General features: G+C 38.6%; 1 protein-coding gene across 1 annotated transcript in view; it reads right to left on the bottom strand.

The window, feature by feature from the left end:
* ZNF157 (zinc finger protein 157) overlaps positions 1–19,186 on the bottom strand; it is a 105,235-nt gene that overhangs the window by 13,548 nt on the left and 72,501 nt on the right. Inside the window, 2 exon segments of the mRNA XM_081567180.1 lie at positions 12,824–13,030; positions 15,058–15,520. Coding sequence (XP_081423306.1) covers positions 12,824–12,895 — 72 coding nt within the window. The 5' untranslated portion in view covers positions 12,896–13,030; positions 15,058–15,520.

Below are 19,186 nucleotides of genomic sequence, written 5' to 3'. Positions count from 1 at the left end.
TTCTGGGACTCTTTGACATGAAAGAATAATGCACTGTGATTTCAAAATATGTTGGTCGAGTCCTAACAAGGGCCACAGTTAGGTTAGAAGGCTACAGGGATGCAACAGTTGATGGAATTAAAGTGAAAGTTTGCAGGAAAATAAGAATATTTGAATAGATTTTAAGTGAAGTACATCTCCTTCATCTAACCGAATTCCTCAGATGGATATTATATCTGACAGGAGAATACTTCTATCTTGTTGTTGTTCAGTCACTCAGTCATGTCCAACTCTTTGCAATCCCATGGACTGTTCTTCACTATCTCCTGGAGTTTGCTCAAACTCAGGTCCATTGAGTTGATGATACCATTCAATCATCTCATCTTCTGTCATCCCCTTTTCCTCCTACCCTCAATCTTTCCCAGCATCATAGTCTTTTCAAATGAGTCGACTCTTTGCATCGGGTGGACAAAGTATTGGCGCTTCAGCTTCAGCATCAGTCCTTCCAATGAATATTCAGGGTTTATTTCCTTTAGAATTGACTGGCTTGATCTCCTTGCTGTCCAAGGGACTCTCAAGAGTCGTCTCCAGCACCACAGTTTGAAAGCATCTATTCTTCGGCGCTCAGCTTTCTTTATAGTCCAACTCTCACATCCGTACATGACTACTGAAAAAACTATAGTTTTGACTACATGGTTTGAATTCAGGTGAATTCTTAAATAGGTTTTTAAAATATGTATATACCATCAAAAACTAAAAGTGAAGTAAGTACGTACAAGCTCTGTTTTATTTATTTTACCATGTGCTCTCAGAACCCTCCCTTTTCACCTGTGTATATCTCTATATTTGCATTTATTTTAGTTTAAGGCTCAGTCATCCCTTAGTAATTAGAGTAACTAAAATGGCAAATGTAGTTGCAATTGTGTGTTCCTGGGTGGCACATGAAAAAGGTAGATGGCTCAGGGAGACTAACAGCAGACCATCAATAATTAATTAGTATCACCATAGCATCAGTAGTTCCTAATTTGGTTTCACAGTAGAAAAATACTGAAGCTAAAGGAAACTGGTTCTCAGTGACTGATCCTGCAAATGCTTTTTTCCTTTATCTCAATAAAGGAAAAGAGTCAACTGCAGTTTGCTTTCATGCGAGAAGGTCCTAATTTACATTTACTGTACTGCCAAAATGTTATTTGAATTCACCAGCTTCATAATTCAATTGCCATAATTTAGTTAGAAGGGATTTGGACTTGATGCAGGTCCCAAGTATATTTAATAATATACTACACCGATGATAACATGACAATATTAGAAACTGAAGATCAAGCTAAGATTGACTTAAATGCAATAGTGACACATACAATGAGCAGAGGTTAGTTGATAAATACAACAAAAATCTAAGGGCCCACTTGAATGGTGAAATTCTTAGGACTACCCTGGGTAGGAGCCACACATGACATTCCATAGGCAACAAAAAATGAGCTGCTGTTGCCAACCCCTGCTACTAAGAAATGCACCTGAGCGGGTCACTTGGATTATGCAGGATGCATGTTCCACATCTGCAAATATTGCTAGTTTCTCTCTATCAAATGACCCCAAAGAAGGCCATATTTGTATAAGGGCCTGAAAAAAAGTAAGCTATGTCTGAGTCGCAAAAAGCAGTAGCTCTTTTGATGTCTTTGGGCATCCTGAACAGAATGTTGCTGACAACAGGCAAAAGTGGAATCCAAAAGGGAAAACTTATGCTAGAAAAAGAAACACTGCTGCAATAATTCGATTCTGTCTTCTTGATGGTTCTTCCTTTCTTTCTTTGTAAGTCAGTTCCCTCTGGATGCTCCTGGAGAAAAAGCATGGCTGTTTGCCGCACAGTCAAAAAGATCAACTACATTTATGATGCACTCTCCCAGTGGGGACATTTGCATACTGCTGGAGACAGTACTTTACCCATACTTTGTCATCTCGACACTGATTAGCAATTTCTTATTCAGTAATGCTCCTCCTGTTCAGACTTCTTTGATAACATCATCAGAACCCTCAAATTGTGTACCATCTAGCAACTCAGAGAAAAACAGAACCAGCCAGAAAGAAGTGTTCGAAAAGCATGCAGAAGACTTCAAAAAGGAAGGGAGATAGATTAAGGACTCAATGACGGTCAAGATGAAAACACTTAGAATGCAAATTCCATGGGCATGGACTCCCCATGACATTGTGAGACTAGTACAATATGCACAATAAGTATTGCATTTCTCTTACAATTTAATTCATCTGAAATTCTACTGGGATGTAGGATTACTTTATGTTTTCCAACTAATCTTTATTTTAAAGTGTGTCTTTAATACTGTTTAATGGATGTGGGTTAAAACTGTCTAATTCAGAAAAGTCAAGAGATAAAATAAGGAACGGGTTGTGAAGCCCTTGCATATAGCAACCAACTGTGAGAAGCCTAAAGAATCTAAAGATCTTATACGTAAAATAGATAAACAAGGTCCTACTGTATAGCAAAGGAAACTATATTCACTGTCTTATAATAGTGCAATCTTGCAATGAAAAAGTATATATATATATAATATATATATACGTGAAACTGAATCACTTTGCTATACATCAGAAACTAACACAATATTGTAAATCAACTTCAATTTTCACTTATTTATAACAATAGATTTTAAAATTTTATTTATTTATTTTTGGCTGTGCTTTGTGTGGGCTTTCTCTCATGCGGTGAGCAGGGACTACTCTTCGTTGCGGTATGTGGGCTTCTCATTGTGGTGGCTTCTCTTGTTGCAGAGCACGGGCTCTAGGCACATGGGCTTCAGTAGTTGCAGCACACAGGCTCAGTAGTTGCACCTTGTGGGCTATAGGGAACGAGCTCAGTAGTTCTGAAGCATGGACTTAGTTGCTCCACAGCATGTGGAATCTTCCCAGACCAGGGATCAAACCTATGTCCTCTGCACTTGCAGGCAAATTCTTATCCTCTGCACCACCAGGGAAGTCCTATACTTCAATTTTTAAAAAAAGAATCTAAAGGTCTGACACAACTACCTTCCATCAGCTTTCTTATGTACTATTTTATGTACCAAGTATCCCTGTGCTCTCAGATATCATGTTTTGTTTAGAAGTATTTTGGTCAAAAATGCTTAAGCCCATACATAGTAACTGGTATACCACAGAGTAACTTGACTCTGGGTCAGATGAGTTAATTATCCAATCAGAGGATTATTTATGCTCAGTCTTTCTCCTGCAATGCAGGAGACATGGGTTTGACCCCTGATCTGGCAAGGTCCCCTGGAGAAGGCAATGGCAACCCACTCCAGTATTCTCTCCTGGGAAACCTCATGGACAGAGGAGCCTGGCAGGCTATGGTCCATGGGGTTGCAACAGTCAGACACGACTTAGTGGCTAAACAACAACAATGAATAATTCTGCACTTATAACTTAGATGAAATGAAGCAATTCATAAAAAAAAAACACAAATAAACACAAGTCATCCAGTATGAAACAGATAATTTGAGTAGTCCTATAACTATTAAGGAAAATTTATCCATAATTTAAAACTCACCAAAGAGTCTAAAAATAGTGGGTCTGTGATATGTATTTTATAACTGATTCACTTTACTGTACAACAGAAACTAACACAGCATTTTAAAGCAATTATACTCCAATAAAAATTTTTAAAAATAAGAAATGGAATTCAACCTCCAAAAAAGGTATCTCTGGCCAAACGGTTTCCCTGGAGAATTTTACCAAACTTTTAACAAAAAATTAACACAACTACATAATCTCTTGCAGGAAACAAAAGAGGAAATAAATCTTTCAAACTCATTCTGTGAAGCTAATATTTTCCTTGGATAGGTAAAAAGAGGCCCCACAAAAGATATCCACATCCTAATCCTTGGAAGCCATCAATATCACCTTATATGGCAAAAATATAAAGGTCTTTGCAGATGTGATTAAGAATCTTCAGATAAGGAGAGTATCTTGGATTATCCATGTGGCTTCTAAATGTAATCACAAATATCCTTTATAAGAGGGAGGCCAAAGAAGATCTGATGCACACAGAAAGCAGTGATGTGAAGACAGTAGAGAGAGATTTGAGGATGCTGACCATGAAAAATGAAGGGATGAAGCCACAAACCAAGGGATAGTTGCAGCCCCCAAAAGCTGGAAGAGGCAGAGAACAGATCCCCCAGAGCCTCTGCAGGGAGTAAGCCCTGGCAACACCTTGATTTGGGCCCAGTGATGCTTATTTTGGATTTCTGGCCTTTAAAAACTATGAGAGGATAAATTTCTACTGTTTTAAGCCACTAAGTTTGTAGTAATTTGTTGCAGCAGCCACATGAAACTAACACATTCCCTGATTACAAAATCAGATAAATATAGTACAAAAAACAAAACTACATACCAATATCACTCATGAATATAGAGGCAAAAATTCTTGGCAAAATATTAGCAAATATAATTCATTAATATATTAAAGGAATTATACATCATGACCAACTAGGGTTTATTCTAGGGATGCAAGACAGGTTCAATATTCAAAAACCAATCCACGCAATCCACCATATTAACAGGATTTTTTAATTAAAGATATGTATATTATTATTAAGTCTGAGATTTCTTTTTATTTTTTAATTGAAAGATAAATGCTTTACAGAATTGTGTTGGTTTCTACCAAATATCAACATGAATCAGCCATAGGTATACATATGTCCCCTTCTGCTTGAACCTCCCTCCCATCTCCCTCCCCACTCCCACCCCTTAACAGGATTTTAAAAAATCACATGATCATATCAATCAATATAGAAAAAACACTTGAAGAAATACAACATTCATTCCTGCAAAAAACCAGAATAGAAATAGAAATACAGAGAAACTGCCTCAATTTGATAAAGAGCATCTAAAACAAAACTACAGGTAACATTATATTGGGTTGGCCAAAAAGTTTGTTTTGGTAAAAGACTGAAGACCAAGAACAAGACAAGAATGTCCATTCTCACGACTCTTATTTAATATAGTGCTGGAAGTACTAACCAGTGCAACAAGGCAAGAAATTAAAAGGCATACATAATAAAAAGAAAGAAATTAAAGTTTTCCTATTTTCAGATGACAAGGTCATAGGAAGCACAGAAAACCACACAAAAACCAAGTGTATTTTTATATGTTAGCAATGAAAATGTGGACTCCAAAGCAAAAAATATGAAACCATTGATGATTACTCAGAAGTATGAAATGCTTAATTATAAATCTAACAAAACAAAAAAAGCAAGATATAAGTACTGCAACACACTGACAATCTTGAAAACGAAGAACAACACTGGAGGCATTACACTATCCAATTTCAAACCCTTGAACAATGAGGGATTGGAGTATCAATGCACTGTGCAGTTGAAAATCCATGTAGAATTTACAGTTGGTCCACTGTAAACTTGGTTCCCCCTTATCCCCAGTTTCTCTTTTCCAGAGATTCAACTAATTGTAGATTGTGTAGTACTGTAGTATTTACTGTTGAAAATAATCCACTTATAACTGGACCCACACAGTTCAAACTTGTGTTGTTCAAGGGTCAACTGTATATTACAAAGCTACAATAATCAAAACAATATGGGAGAAAACTATAATTCAAAAAGATACATGCACCCCAAGGGTCACTGCAGTACTGCTTACAATAGCCAAGACATGAAAGCAAACTAAATATCCACTGACAGATGAATGGATAAATAAGATGTGATATATATACAATGGAATATTACATAGCCATGAAAAAGAATGTGATAATGTCATTTGCAACAATATGGATGGACCGAGAGGTTATCATACTAAGTGAAGTAAGCCAAAGACAAATATCATATGATATCACTTATATGTGGAATCTAAAAAAAAAAAAAGATACAGGGAGTTCCCTGGTGGCCTAGTGGTTAGGACTCAGCACTTTCACTGCCATGGGCTGGGTTCAATCCCCGGTTGGGGACCTGAGATCTTCCAAGCCTTGTGGCATGGCGAAAAAAAAAAAAAAAAAAAAGATACAAATGACCTTATTTACAAAACAGAAACAGACTCACAGAAAACAAACTTATGGTTACCAAAGAGGAAAGAGGGGAAGGGATAAATTAGGAGTTTAGGATTAAAACAGATAACCAATAAGGACCTACTGTATAGCACAGGGAACTATACTCAGTATTTTGAAATAACATATAAGGGAAAAGAATCTGAAAAAATTATATATATTTATACACACACACACACACACACATATGTATAACTGAATCACTGTGCTGTACACCTGAAACTAACACAATATTGTAAATCAACTGCACATCAATTAAAAAATAAAAATTAAATAAATAAATTTAGTGAATTAAAAAAACCAGTATGGTACTGGCATAAAAACAGACACAAACAACAACAGAACAGAATAGAGAGCCCAGAAATAAACCTATACATACATGGTGAATTAATTTATGACAAAGAAGCCAAGAATATGCAAAGGGAAAAGAATAATATCTCCAAAAGATAGTGTTAGGAAAACTGGACAGCCACATGCAAAATAATGAAACTTTAGAGCACTATCTCACATCGTACCAAAAATTAACTTGAAATGTATTAAAGAGTTGAATGTAAGACCTGAAACTATAAAAACTTCTAGGATGTATGGGCAGTAAGCTCCCTGACATCAGTCTTGGCAATGATTTTTTTGGATCTGACTCCAAAGGTGAAGGTAATAAAAGCAAAAATAAACAAGTGGGACTACATCAAACTAAAATTCTTCTGCACAGCAAAGGAAACTATCAACAAAATGAAAAGGCAACCTACTGAATGGGAAAAAAATATTTGCAAATCGCATATCTGATAAAGGGTTAATAACCAAAATATATAAAGAACTCATATAACTCAATAGCAAAAAACAAACAATCCAATTTAAAAAGGGACAAAGGATCTGAATAGACATTTTTCCAAAGAAGTCATACAGATGGCCAATAAGTACATGAAAAAATGCTCAACATCACTAATCGTCAATGAAATGCATATCAAAACCACAGTGAGCTATCACCTCACACCTCTTAGGATGCCAAAAATTATCAAAAGGACAACAAATAACAAGTGTTGGTGAGGACATAGAGAAAAGAGAACCCTTGTGCACTGTTAGTGAGAATGCAAATTGGTGCAGTCACTATGTGAAACAGTATGGAGATACTTCAAAAAATTAAAAATGGAACAACCATATGATCCAGCAATTCCATTACTGGGTATTTATCTGAAAAAAATGAAAGTACTAACTTGAAAAGACACCTGTACTCCCATGTTCACTGCAGCATTATTTACAATAGGCAAGATATGGAAGCAACCTAAGTGTCCACTCAAAAGATGAATGGATAAAGAAAACATGAGATAGATATAGATATATACACATACACAATGAAATATTATTCAGCCATGAGCAAGAAGGACATCCTGCTGTTTGCAACAACTTGGATGGGCCCTGAGGGCATTATGCTAAGTGAAATAAGTAGGACAGAGAATGATAAATAGTGTATGATCTCACTTATATGTGGAATCTAAAACAAAACAAACCAAAACAACAACCAAGCTCATAGATTAAGAGAACAGGTTGGTGGTTGCCAGAGGTGAGAGGAGGGGGTAATATGCATGAAGGGAGTCAAAAGGCACAAATTTTCGGCTAAAAATAAATAAGTCATGGGGATGTAATGTACAGCATGGTGACTATAGACAATAATACTGTTGTATTGCATATTTGAAAGCTGTATGGTGATGGATGTCAACTAGACTTATGGTGATCATTTAACAGTACATACAAATATCAAATCATTATGTTGTATATCTGAAACTAATATAATATTGTAAGTCACTTATACCTCAATTTAAAAATAAATAAGTAAAATGTGGTATTGGTAAAAATAAGACAAATTTATCAATGGAATAAATAGAGAGCAAGGAAATAGACCCACACAAAAATAGGCTACTGATCTTTGACTAAGAAACAAAGGCAATTCAATGGAGAAAGGACAGCCTTTTCAATAAATGGCGTCAAAACACTTCAATACACACACACACACACACACACACACACACACAAATCCAGACCAAGTCCTTACAACTTTCACACAAAAAAGTTAACTATAAATGGATCTTAGACCTATATGCAAAATGCAAAAATATAAAACTTCTGCAAAATAGGGAGTTCCCTGGTGGCCTAGTAGTTAGGATTCCAGGCTTTCACTGCTGTGGCCCAGGTTCAATCCCTGGTCAGGGAAATTAGATCTCGTAAACTGCATGGCGCAGCCAAAAAGAATGAAAGAAAGAAAACTGCAAATAACAGGAGAAAGTCTAAGTGACTTCGGGTTTGGCAATGTTTTAAAATATAACACCAAATGTACGTTACATGAAAGAAAAACTGACAAGTTGGACTTTACTAAAATTAAAAAATTCTGCTCTTTGAAAAGCACTGTTAAGAGAATAAAGAGACATGCCCAGAACAGAAGCAAATATTTGCAAAACACATATCTGATAAAGGACTTGTATTTAAAATATATCAATACAAAGAACTCTTAAAATCAACAATAAGAAAACATACAATCCCATTAAAAATATGCAAAAGATGTGAATAGACACTTGACCAAAGAAGATATACAGATGGGAAATAAGCATGTAAAACCATGTTCAACATCATTTTTCATTAGGGAATTTCAACAATGAGTTACCACTACACATTTATTAGAATGGTTAAAATCCAAAAAACTGATAATACCAAAAGCTGGCAAAGATGTGAAACAACAAGAATGTTCATTTATTACTGGTGAAAATGAAAATGGTAAAAAACTTTGAAGACAGTTTGGCAGCTTCTTACAAAGTCTTATCATATGACCTACAATTGCACTCCTAGTTATTTACCCAAATGAACTGAAAACTTCTGTACATACATGTTTGTAGCAGCTTTATTCATAATCACCTAAAACTGGGAACAACCAAGATGTCCTTCAATAGGTGAATGGGTAAGCAAATTGTGGTACATCCCTCTAATGGAATATTTTTCAGGAATAAAAAAAAAAAAAATGAAGGAACCTTAAATGCAAATTGCTAAGTGGAAGAAGCCAATCTGAAAAGGCCACAGACAATATAATTCCAAATACATGACATTTTAGAAATGGCAAAACTATAGAATACATAGAAGAACTGTACAAAAAAGATCTTCAAAACCCCGATAATCATGATGGTGTGATCACTCACCTAGAGCAACACATCCTGGAATGTGAAGTCAGTGGGCCTCAGAAAGCATCACTATGAACAAAGCTAGTGGAGGTGATGGAATTCCTGCTGAGCTATTTCAAATCCTGAAAGATGATGCTGTAAAAGTGCTGCACTCGATATGTCAGCAAATTTGGAAAACTCAGCAGTGGCCACAGGACTGGAAAAGGTCAGTTTTCATTCCAATCCCAAAGAAAGGCAATGCCAAAGAATGCTCAAACTACCGCACAATTGCACTCATCTCACATGCTAGTAAAGTAATGCTCAAAATTCTCCAAGCCAGGCTTCAGCAATACGTGAACTGTGAACTTCCAGATGTTCAAGCTGCTTTTAGAAAAGGCAGAGGAACCAGAGATCAAATTGCCAACATCCGCTGGATCATCGAAAAAGCAAGCGAGTTCCAGAAAAACATCTGTTTCTGCTTTATTGACTATGCCAAAGCCTTTGACTGTGTGGGTCACAATAAACTGTGGCAAATTCTGAAAGAGATGGGAATACCAGACCATCTGACCTGCCTCTTGAGAAACATGTATGCAGGTCAGGAAGCAACAGTTAGAACTGGACATGGAACAACAGACTGATTCCAAATAAGAAAAGGAGTACGTCAAGGCTGTATATTGTCACCTTGCTTATTTAACTTATATGCAGAGTACATCATGAGAAACGCTGGGCTGGAAGAAACACAAGCTGGAATCAAGATTGCCGGGAGAAATATCAATAACCTCAGATATGCGGATGACACCACCCTTATGGCAGAAAGTGAAGAAGAACTAAAGAGCCTTTTGATGAAAGTGAGAGAGGAGAGTGAAAAAGTTGGCTTAAAGCTCAACATTCAGAAAACTAAGATCATGGCATCTGGTCCCATCACTTCATGGGAAATAGATGGGGAAACAGTGGAAACAGTGTCAGACTTTATTTTTTTGGGCTCCAAAATCACTGCTGATGGTGATTGCAGCCATGAAATTAAAAGACGCTTACTCCTTGGCAGGAAGGTTATGGCCAAACTAGACAGCATATTTAAAAGCAGAGACACTACGTTGCTAACAAAAGTCCGTCTAGTCAAGGCTATGGTTTTTCCAGTGGTCATGTAGGGATGTGAGAGTTGGACGGTGAAGAAAGCTGAGCGCCGAAGAATTGATGCTTTTGAACTGTTGTGTTGGAGAAGACTCTTGAGAGTCCCTTGGACTGCAAGGAGATCCAATCAATCCATCCTAAAGGAGATCAATCCTGGGTGTTCATTGGAATGTCTGATGTTGAAGCTGAAACTCCAATACTTTGGCCACCTCATGCGAAGGGTTGACTCATTGGAAAAGACCCTAATGCTGGGTAGGATTGGGGGCAGGAGGAGAAGGGTACGACAGAGTATGAGATGGTTGGATGGCATCACTGACTCAATGGACATGGGTTTGGGTGGACTCCGGGAGTTGGTGATGGACAGAGAAGTCTGGCATGCTGCAATTCATGGGGTCGCAAAGAGTCGGACACGACTGAGTGACTGAACTGAACTCAACTGATAGAGACAGTAAAAAAAAAAGTCAGTGATTACCAGAGTTTCAGGCAGAGGGAGAGGAAAGATGAATAGCTAAGCACAGATGAAAGTGTCCTGTATGAACTGTAATGATGGAAACATGTCATTGTGCATTTGTCAATACTGATAGAATATGCAACACAAAGAGTGACCCATACTGTAAACTGTTGAATAATAACATATCAATAATTGGTTTATTTAACATATGTACCACACTAATGCTATCATCTCAATTATTCTGTAATTCTGAAACTGTACTAAAAATTAGGTCACTTAATTGTTTTAATGCTCTTAGCAATGGCACTCACATTCATTCATTCGATACAAAAACCTTACACAATCATAGCATCCTTATTTCTAACAGCCAAAAACTGGAAACAACCAATATATCCTTCAACTATTGACTGGTTAAGCATACTTTGATAAATCCATACCATTGAATGTTATTCAGCAATAAAAAGGAACAAGCTATTCATATATGCAACAATCTGGATGAATCTCCAGAGAATTATGCTGAATAAAAAACAGCCAGTCCCAAAAGGTTACATACTGTATGATTCTATTCATATAACACTTGAAAAAACAAACCTATACAACTGGAGCACAGATTATGGGTTGCCAGGGGTTAAGGAGGGAGAGCAGGAGAAGGGAAGTGGGCATGGCTATTAAAGCGCAACATGATAGAAATGTTCTATGTCAATATCCTGGTTGTGATATTGTACCAAGATTTTACAAGATGTTATGATGGGGGAAACTGGGTAAATTGAATCTACAGTTCAGTTCAGTTCAGTTCAGTCGCTCAGTCATGTCTGACTCTTTGTGAACCCATGGACTTCAGCACACCAGGCTTCTCTGACCATCACCAACTCCTGGAGCTTACTCAAATTCATGTCCACTGAGTTGGTGATGCCATCCAACCATCTCATCCTCTGTCGTCCCCTTCTCCTTCCTGCCTTCAATCTTTCCCAGCATCAGGGTCTTTTCCAATGAGTCATTTCTTCACCTCAGGTGGCCAAAGTATTGGAGTTTCAGCTTCAGCATCAGTCCTTCCAATGAATATTCAGGACTGATTTCCTTTAGGATTGACCGGCTTAATCTCCTTGCAGTCCAAGGGATGCTCAAGAGTCTTTTCCAAAACCACAGTTCAAAAGCATCAGTTCCTCAGTGCTCAGCTTACTTTATGGTCCAACTCTCACATCCATACATGACCACTGGAAAAACCATAGCTTTGACTATACAGACCTTTGTCCGTAAAGTAATGTCTCTGCTTTTTAATATGCTGTCTAGGTTGGTCATAATTTTTCTTCCAAGGAGCAAGTGTCTTTTAATTTTATGGCTGCAGTCACCATCTGCAGTGATTTTAGAGCCCCAAAAAATAAAGTCTGTCACTGTTTCCATTGTTTCCCCATCTATTTGCCACAAAGTAATGGGACCAGATGCCATGATCTTAGTTTTCTGAATGTTAAGCTTTAAGCCATCTTTTTCACTCTCCTCTTTCACTTTCATCAAGAGGCTCTTTAGTTCTTCTTCTCTTTCTGCCATAAGTGTGGTGTCATCTGCATATATGAGGTTATTGATATTTCTCCAGGCAATCTTGATTCCAGCTTGGGCTTCACCCAGTCCAGCATTTCTCATGATGTACTCTGCATTGAAGTTAAATACGCAGGGTGACAATATACAGCTTTGACATACTCCTTTCCTGATTTGGAACCAGTCTGCTGTTTCATGTCCAGTTCTAACTGTTGCTTCTTGAACTGCATACAGATTTCTCAGGAGGCAAGTCAGGTGATCTGGTATTCCCATCTCTTTAAAAATTTTCCACAGTTTGCTGTGATCCACACAGTCAAAGGCTTTGGCATAGTCCATAAAGCAGAAGCAGATGTTTTTCTGGAACTCTCTTGCTTTTTTGATGATCCAACAGATGTTGGCAATTTGATCTCTGGTTCCTCTGCCTTTTCTACAATTATCTCAAAATTAAAATCTGTCTAAACTAAACAAAATTTTGTCTAAAAAATTAAAAAAAGAGAAAAGTGGGAAAAGTAGGTGCCTCTTACTTACCTCAAAGGATCCACCAGGTTGTCCTGGAACCAGGGCAGGAAACCTCTGGGGTGATTTCCCATTAGCTGGCATGTTCACTCTGGATACCAGTCTGCCTTCCAAAACTGAAGAGGTGTGTGTCTATGGGCTGCAGTCAAAATAAATGGAAGATCCTGCAGCCTCCATTAAGGGGAAAGCTCAACAGCTCCACAGAGACACCAACAAATCCTAAAAGGACAGTATCTATGTCATCAGTGTCATTCCACATTCACCCTACAAAGTTCAGCAATTCCCTCTCTGAGCATTATTCAGGGCAGATTATGGAAATAATCATGATACTTGGAGTCAAATTAATGAGCTCAAAGGGGTGCTTCACATTTTACCCAACAAGCCTATCCCTCAATTCCAGATTCAAGGCAGATCTGGGTTTGGGGAGAAGGTAGAACTGAGGCAAGTGAATAGTGCTGAAGTCCCATGGGATAGGCAGGGGAAGGCCTTGTCCATGGGTTCCTGGTGGGTGACTGTGGAAGCAGAAAACCTGGAAACTTGGTAATCTAAATGAAAGGGATCTCTTTTGCCCACTTTAATTACTTCACCATTCTACGTGAAAAATTTCTCTTAAATTCTTCTACAAGGGGACTTCCCTGGTGGTCCAGTGTTTAAGAATCTGCCTGCCAATGCAGAGGACACAGGTTTGACCCCTGGTCAGGGAACTAAGATCCAACATACCCTGGAGCAACTAAGCCCATGCACTGCAAGTACTGAACTGGCACCCATGCCCACATGACACAACAAAGATCCTGTGTGCCACAACTAAGACCTGAAGTAGCCAAATAAATAAAAATAAATTAAAAAAAAAATATTGTACAGGGAAGTTCTCAGCCTGTTCTTTCTAGAAGATGGTTCAACATTAATAATATTTATTAAATCAACAAATTAGAGGGGGAGGAAAAACAGTGCTTTTAACTTACACCAAAAAAAAGGCATTTGACACAAGTCAGCAGTTATTACTAATAAAAACTCAAAATCAGGGAAGAAGTAAATCACTTAAATATCACAAAAATCATATATAAAAAAATAGCTCTGAAATACTATGCTAAAAAGTAAAATGATGAAGCAACTGCCATTAAAATTAGTAAAAAGATAGGGATGGCCAATACAATTCAAAATTTTCCTGACTCTAGCTCACACGAAAGATGAAATAATCAGAATAAATATTGCAAAGAAATGAAAATGTAGTTTTCTTTGTCAGCGATATGATTTTATACATGGAAAACCTATCAGACTCTACCAGAATTCATAGAGTAATTTGAAACAGGACTCGATACAAGATAAAATTATAAGACCAGATAGTTTCTTTCTGTTTAATAACAATAATCACAAGAAAACAGAAAAAAACATTAGTTAATAATAACAAGAAAAATATAACAGTATGTAAAATAAACAGGAGCTATATCTAAATTTTTTAATTAAAAAATTGATATAGTCACACAGACAAAAAGATTTAATTAAAATGGATTAAAAGATTTAATTACAATGTCAACCCTCCCAAAAGCATTATAGCAAAGAATAAATGAAAAATAAAAATTAAACACAAAGCTCAATAATAATAAGATGGTGTCTAGAACACTTTGCAGAATGCAGCTCAAGAGATTCTTAAAAGGGAAATTCATGCTCTTAAATGTTTTTTAACAAAGAAAGGTTGAACATTAATGAATTAATAACCAATTTAAGAAGTTAGATAAAAGAGAAAATAGTACAACTAGAAGGAATTACGGAAACTGAAAACAGAGGTACATCAGGGAGGATCAACAATACCAAAAGGTGCTTCTTGTGAAAGGCTAATAAAATTAGCAAATCTCTGGAGAAACTAAGGAAACCATCTAAACACACATGAACTATTAGGACTCGAAAACAAGACGCAGCAAGGAATCTAAAAACTGACTACCTAAGAAGCCTCCATCCCTGACTGCTAGATTCTCATTCATCAGACTCTTTAATTCCCCACCAACTGACTCCACAAACTGACAGTCTTCAACTCCCCAGAGCCAACAAAGCCATCACCTCAAAATCACTGATGACTGTCACGCCACAAACCCTCGTGTACTCACTCACTTTAGTGCTGCGCGCCAATAAGACTTAAAACAGTCTGAGGGCCACTTCCGTTTCCTGTCCTCACCTCTGCCACTGCCCCTTCTGGGGCTATTAATTTTGCACACAATCACACGAGAGCTCTGAGACTGTGGTGCACTCACTCTGAACAAGGTGCAGTTATAGATCTGCAGAGACTTGAACCATGAGCAGCGGTGATGGGCGAGGAACATGGCTGCGCCGAGGTGTTCCAATATGAGGGCCGTCATCTTAGCGTCCTTTCCGTACAGTGGGCTGTTCCATAGAAGGCGATGGCGGGGGGCGTCGCTCATGCGTAGAAACTTTCTGAAGGCCAGGTTTCAGGAGAAACTGGCCTTTGGAACTGGGTTCTATAAGTCTGTGCAAAGTTTACAGAAGCAGAAGTTCCAAACCGCATCCCAGCGGAAGGGGAGATGTGTCCAGATCTTCAAGGGAGGTACCACTAAGCAGGGGGAAGAAAGGCAGGATCACAGTTTCCTCTTGGGAGAGATCACTGGACGAGAGAAGGAGTCAGGGTGGTACAATCCCCTCCTTGAGGATACCACTGGTAAGAGGGGGGAAAGTCAGGTCCCCTCCTGGGCGATACCACTGTAGAGAGAGAGGAGGAGTCAAGGTGGTACATTCTCCTTTTAACGTACTGTGGAATTGATATCAAGAAGTGTTTGATCCCCTCAATTTTCATTACCCCACAAAAATGATTGTAGCTAGGAATAATATTACTAGTCTTTGATATAGATAATTAATGTTTTTCAGAAGATTATCAATAGAAAGACATTTAGAAAAGTTATAAGCACGCTTTCAATGAAAATGAATCTCTAAGATGCACCCCCAACATCTGCTATCAAGCAGGTTAGCCTCTATTATACGGAAATTCAGGAGCTGCTGCTGTCTCTTGGGACAGAAGAGAATTCTGGGTGTTCTTCACCTCTGAATTCCTATGCACATTCTTTAAAACCTAGTCCTAGTATACCCTCCTGCAGGGAACCTACTCTGACAAGAGATAAAGAGCTCTTTTCCCTGCTGAAGATGTTTCAAACCCAGCAGGTAGACCCTGGCTAAGTGTGGGTATGGATTGCTGAGTACCCTAAGGACATTCATTTCTTGTCTCTGGGCCTCAGCTCAATAATCTGGAGTAGTTATGAACTGGATGGAGACAGAATGGCAAATGTGAGAACATTGCTGTAACACACACATCTCTACATAAATTGCCAAAACTTATTATTGTTGTGATTTCTGGTCAACATCTCAAATCCTAGACCCTGTTACTTCCACCATCAATGCCTCTCTGAACTGATGTCAAAGCTGAGCCTTTCTTAACTCTACCAACACCTATGTGATCTGGATTCATGGTCTCTATTAATGCTTTACTGTATAAACAATTTCAATTTTTGATAGAAGAGTATTTAACTTAATTTCAATGTACAGTCATTAGAAGCATCTAAAGAAATAGAAACAATAGAGAAAAGCAACAGCATCTACATGGCCAAATTGGGCTGACACTTACATCCAGACTTGACCAGCGCTATAAAGTCCCAAATGACAGCAATCTGGAGTCCCAATTGAGAAAGGGTCCTGGGCAGAGAGTCCATTCCATGAGTGAAACTTCACACTGCAGCTTTGGAGGCTCCCCCACATAATCCCAGGCCACAAACAGATATCATCATCCATTTGCTGGCAAAAATGCAGCTCTATTTTTTTTCTTTAATTTTTATAATGCTGTTTGATTCATAAGGTGCCACTAAGTCATAAGATTAGTGAGTCATAAGATTAGTTAGACCCCAGGAGACTAGCAAGGTCCCCAGCGGCTTAAGAAATTCCAAGACCTACTCCCTTTCTTATCTAAAGTGCTACTTGACTTGATGGTAACACTTGGTGTGCTTGCAGGCAGGCATGAAGTCCAGGCAGGGTCAGAATTCGGTCAGAGGCCTGTTCCCCTGATTCTGATGCCTGAACAAGACTACCTCCATTTTAATTTCCCTAACAAATAATGATTTAATCAATGTTCTTGTATTTTGGCTTTTGAAAATATTGCACTAAAATATTGTTTTGATTACTGAGCTTTGGGTTACCCCTTAACTTTTGTGCTTTGAAGTGAGTGTCTCTTTTGCCTGATCCTAGTCCCAGCCCTACTAAGAAAACTTGTTCTCTAACATCAGAAACTTTGTTAATTGAAATTATGTCAGTAAGAATAAAACATCCCACTCTTGCCTGGAGGATCCAAGCTACTTTGACACAGAAAAGCAGAATTGATTTCCAACCCAGGTTCAGAGATTCAAATAAGGGGCATCTGAACTGTCACATCTTTTTTTTTTCTCTTTTATTTATTTATTTTGACTGTGCTGGGTCTTCCTTGCTGCACATGGGCTTTCTCCAGTTGCAGAGAGTAGGGGCTACTCTCTAGTTGCACTGCTTGGACTTCTCACTGTGGTGGCTTCTCTTGTTGCAGAGCACCATCTCTAGGGCACCTGGGCTTCAGTGGTTGCAGTGTGTGGGCTTGGTACTTGTGGTACACAAGCTCAGCTGCTCTGCAGCATTTGGGATCTTAGTTGCCTGACCAGGGATCAAACCCACATCCCCTGCATTGGAAAGGGGATTCTTTACCACTGGACCACCAGGGAAGTCCAGTGCTTCATTTAAATTTTAACTAAATTCCACTCTTCCCCAACATCCTGTAGTAATCCTATTTCTTCCTTTGTTTGGTGGGACTAGGGTAATCAACCATCCCTGTGTGTGTAGGACAGAGGAGTTTATTGAAACAAGGGAACTTCAGTGCTAAAATTAGGAAAGTCCTGGGAAAACTGAAACAAGTTGGCCACCCTAAGTGAGATCCTGCACAGCTCCTGTGATGTGTGATCTCCCTCGTTACAGCAAGTTAAAACCTATTTCTGGGGAATTCTGGGCTTTCACTGCCATGGCCCAGGTTCAACTCGTGGTTGAAGAAATGAGATCCCATAAGCCGTGGGGGCACCATCAAAAAAAAAAACAAAACATTTCTGTCCGACTACGGGTGTGACACTTGTGGTCTTTATCAGATGGATTTTATCAAGGTCATTAATGTTGGAAGGGTTCACAGAGGTTGAGTTTGAGATCACTCTTAGTATGCACTGATGGTGGAAAAATTGCCAGACCTGGGTTCCAGCTCCAGATCAGAGAGACTTTGATGGAAGAATCGTTCATTGAATGCTGAATGCTAAATGATACTAGGAAGGAATTGATGGTAGAAGAATTATCAGAACTCTAGATTACCAGTCCGACTAGAGCAACACTGAAAGGGTTGAAAATTGGCCCAAAGGTAGTAGAAATGTTAACATGGGCCTGGATTTTAGCTTTTGACAAGAGAGTTGTTGATGGTTGGTTAGTAAACACATGACCAAACTCAAGATCCTACCATATGAGTGACTTCCCTCATAGCTCAGTTGATAAAGAATCTGCCTGCAGTGCTGTAGACCTGGGTTCAATTCCTGGGTTGGGAAGATCCCCTGAAGAAGGAGATGGCAACCCACTCCAGTATTCTTGCCTGGGAAATCCCACGGACAGAGGAGCCTGGCAGGCTACAGTCCATGGGATTGCAAGAGTCGGACACAATTTAGCAACTAAACCACCACCACCACCGTATGAGCAGTGGTGGTGGAAGAGTTAATGGAAGCCAGTAATTTGAGCTCTCTTGTCTAGACCAAGGGGTTGCGGATATATAGTACAGCTGGCCAATGGCTGTGTATAGTAGTTGGGATCTGGTTTCTAGTGACCAATAGGATGAAACAGCAGCCTCCCTTCCAGGGAGAAGCCCCTGTTGCTATGTGCAGAGTGAGAGAGGCAGGGTCTAGCCTGAGTTGCTACAGACAAATAGTTAGCCAATGGATTGTAGCTTGACAGGCTCCTCTGACCGTGGGGATTCTCCAGGCAAGAATACTGGAGTGGGTTGCCATGCCCTCCTCCAGGGGGTTTTCCCAGGGATCAAACCCAGGTCTCTCACATTGCAGATGGATTATTTACCATCTGATCTACCAGGGAAGCCCATGGAGAATCTAAATCACTTTGACAAAGAGCAGCAGCCTCAATTTCCAACACAGGAAGAGGAGGAGGAAACTTAGCATGAGGGGTTGCAGACAGGTGACAAAGGAAAAGAAACAAATGAAATAACCTTAATAATATAGCTTATTTAAACTACATATCCAAAATATTATCATTTCAACTTATAATCAATCTTTGAAATTATTAATGAAATATTTGGCATTCTTTTTGTTGTAGTAAGCC

This window comes from Giraffa tippelskirchi, chromosome X, assembly GCF_054371585.1.
Source record: "Giraffa tippelskirchi isolate mGirTip1 chromosome X, T2T-mGirTip1v1.2.pri, whole genome shotgun sequence".
In the NCBI taxonomy this organism is placed as follows: Eukaryota; Metazoa; Chordata; class Mammalia; order Artiodactyla; family Giraffidae; genus Giraffa; species Giraffa tippelskirchi.
The sequence above is the reverse complement of the archived record's forward strand: the minus strand, read 5'-3'. Positions and strand labels throughout refer to the sequence as shown.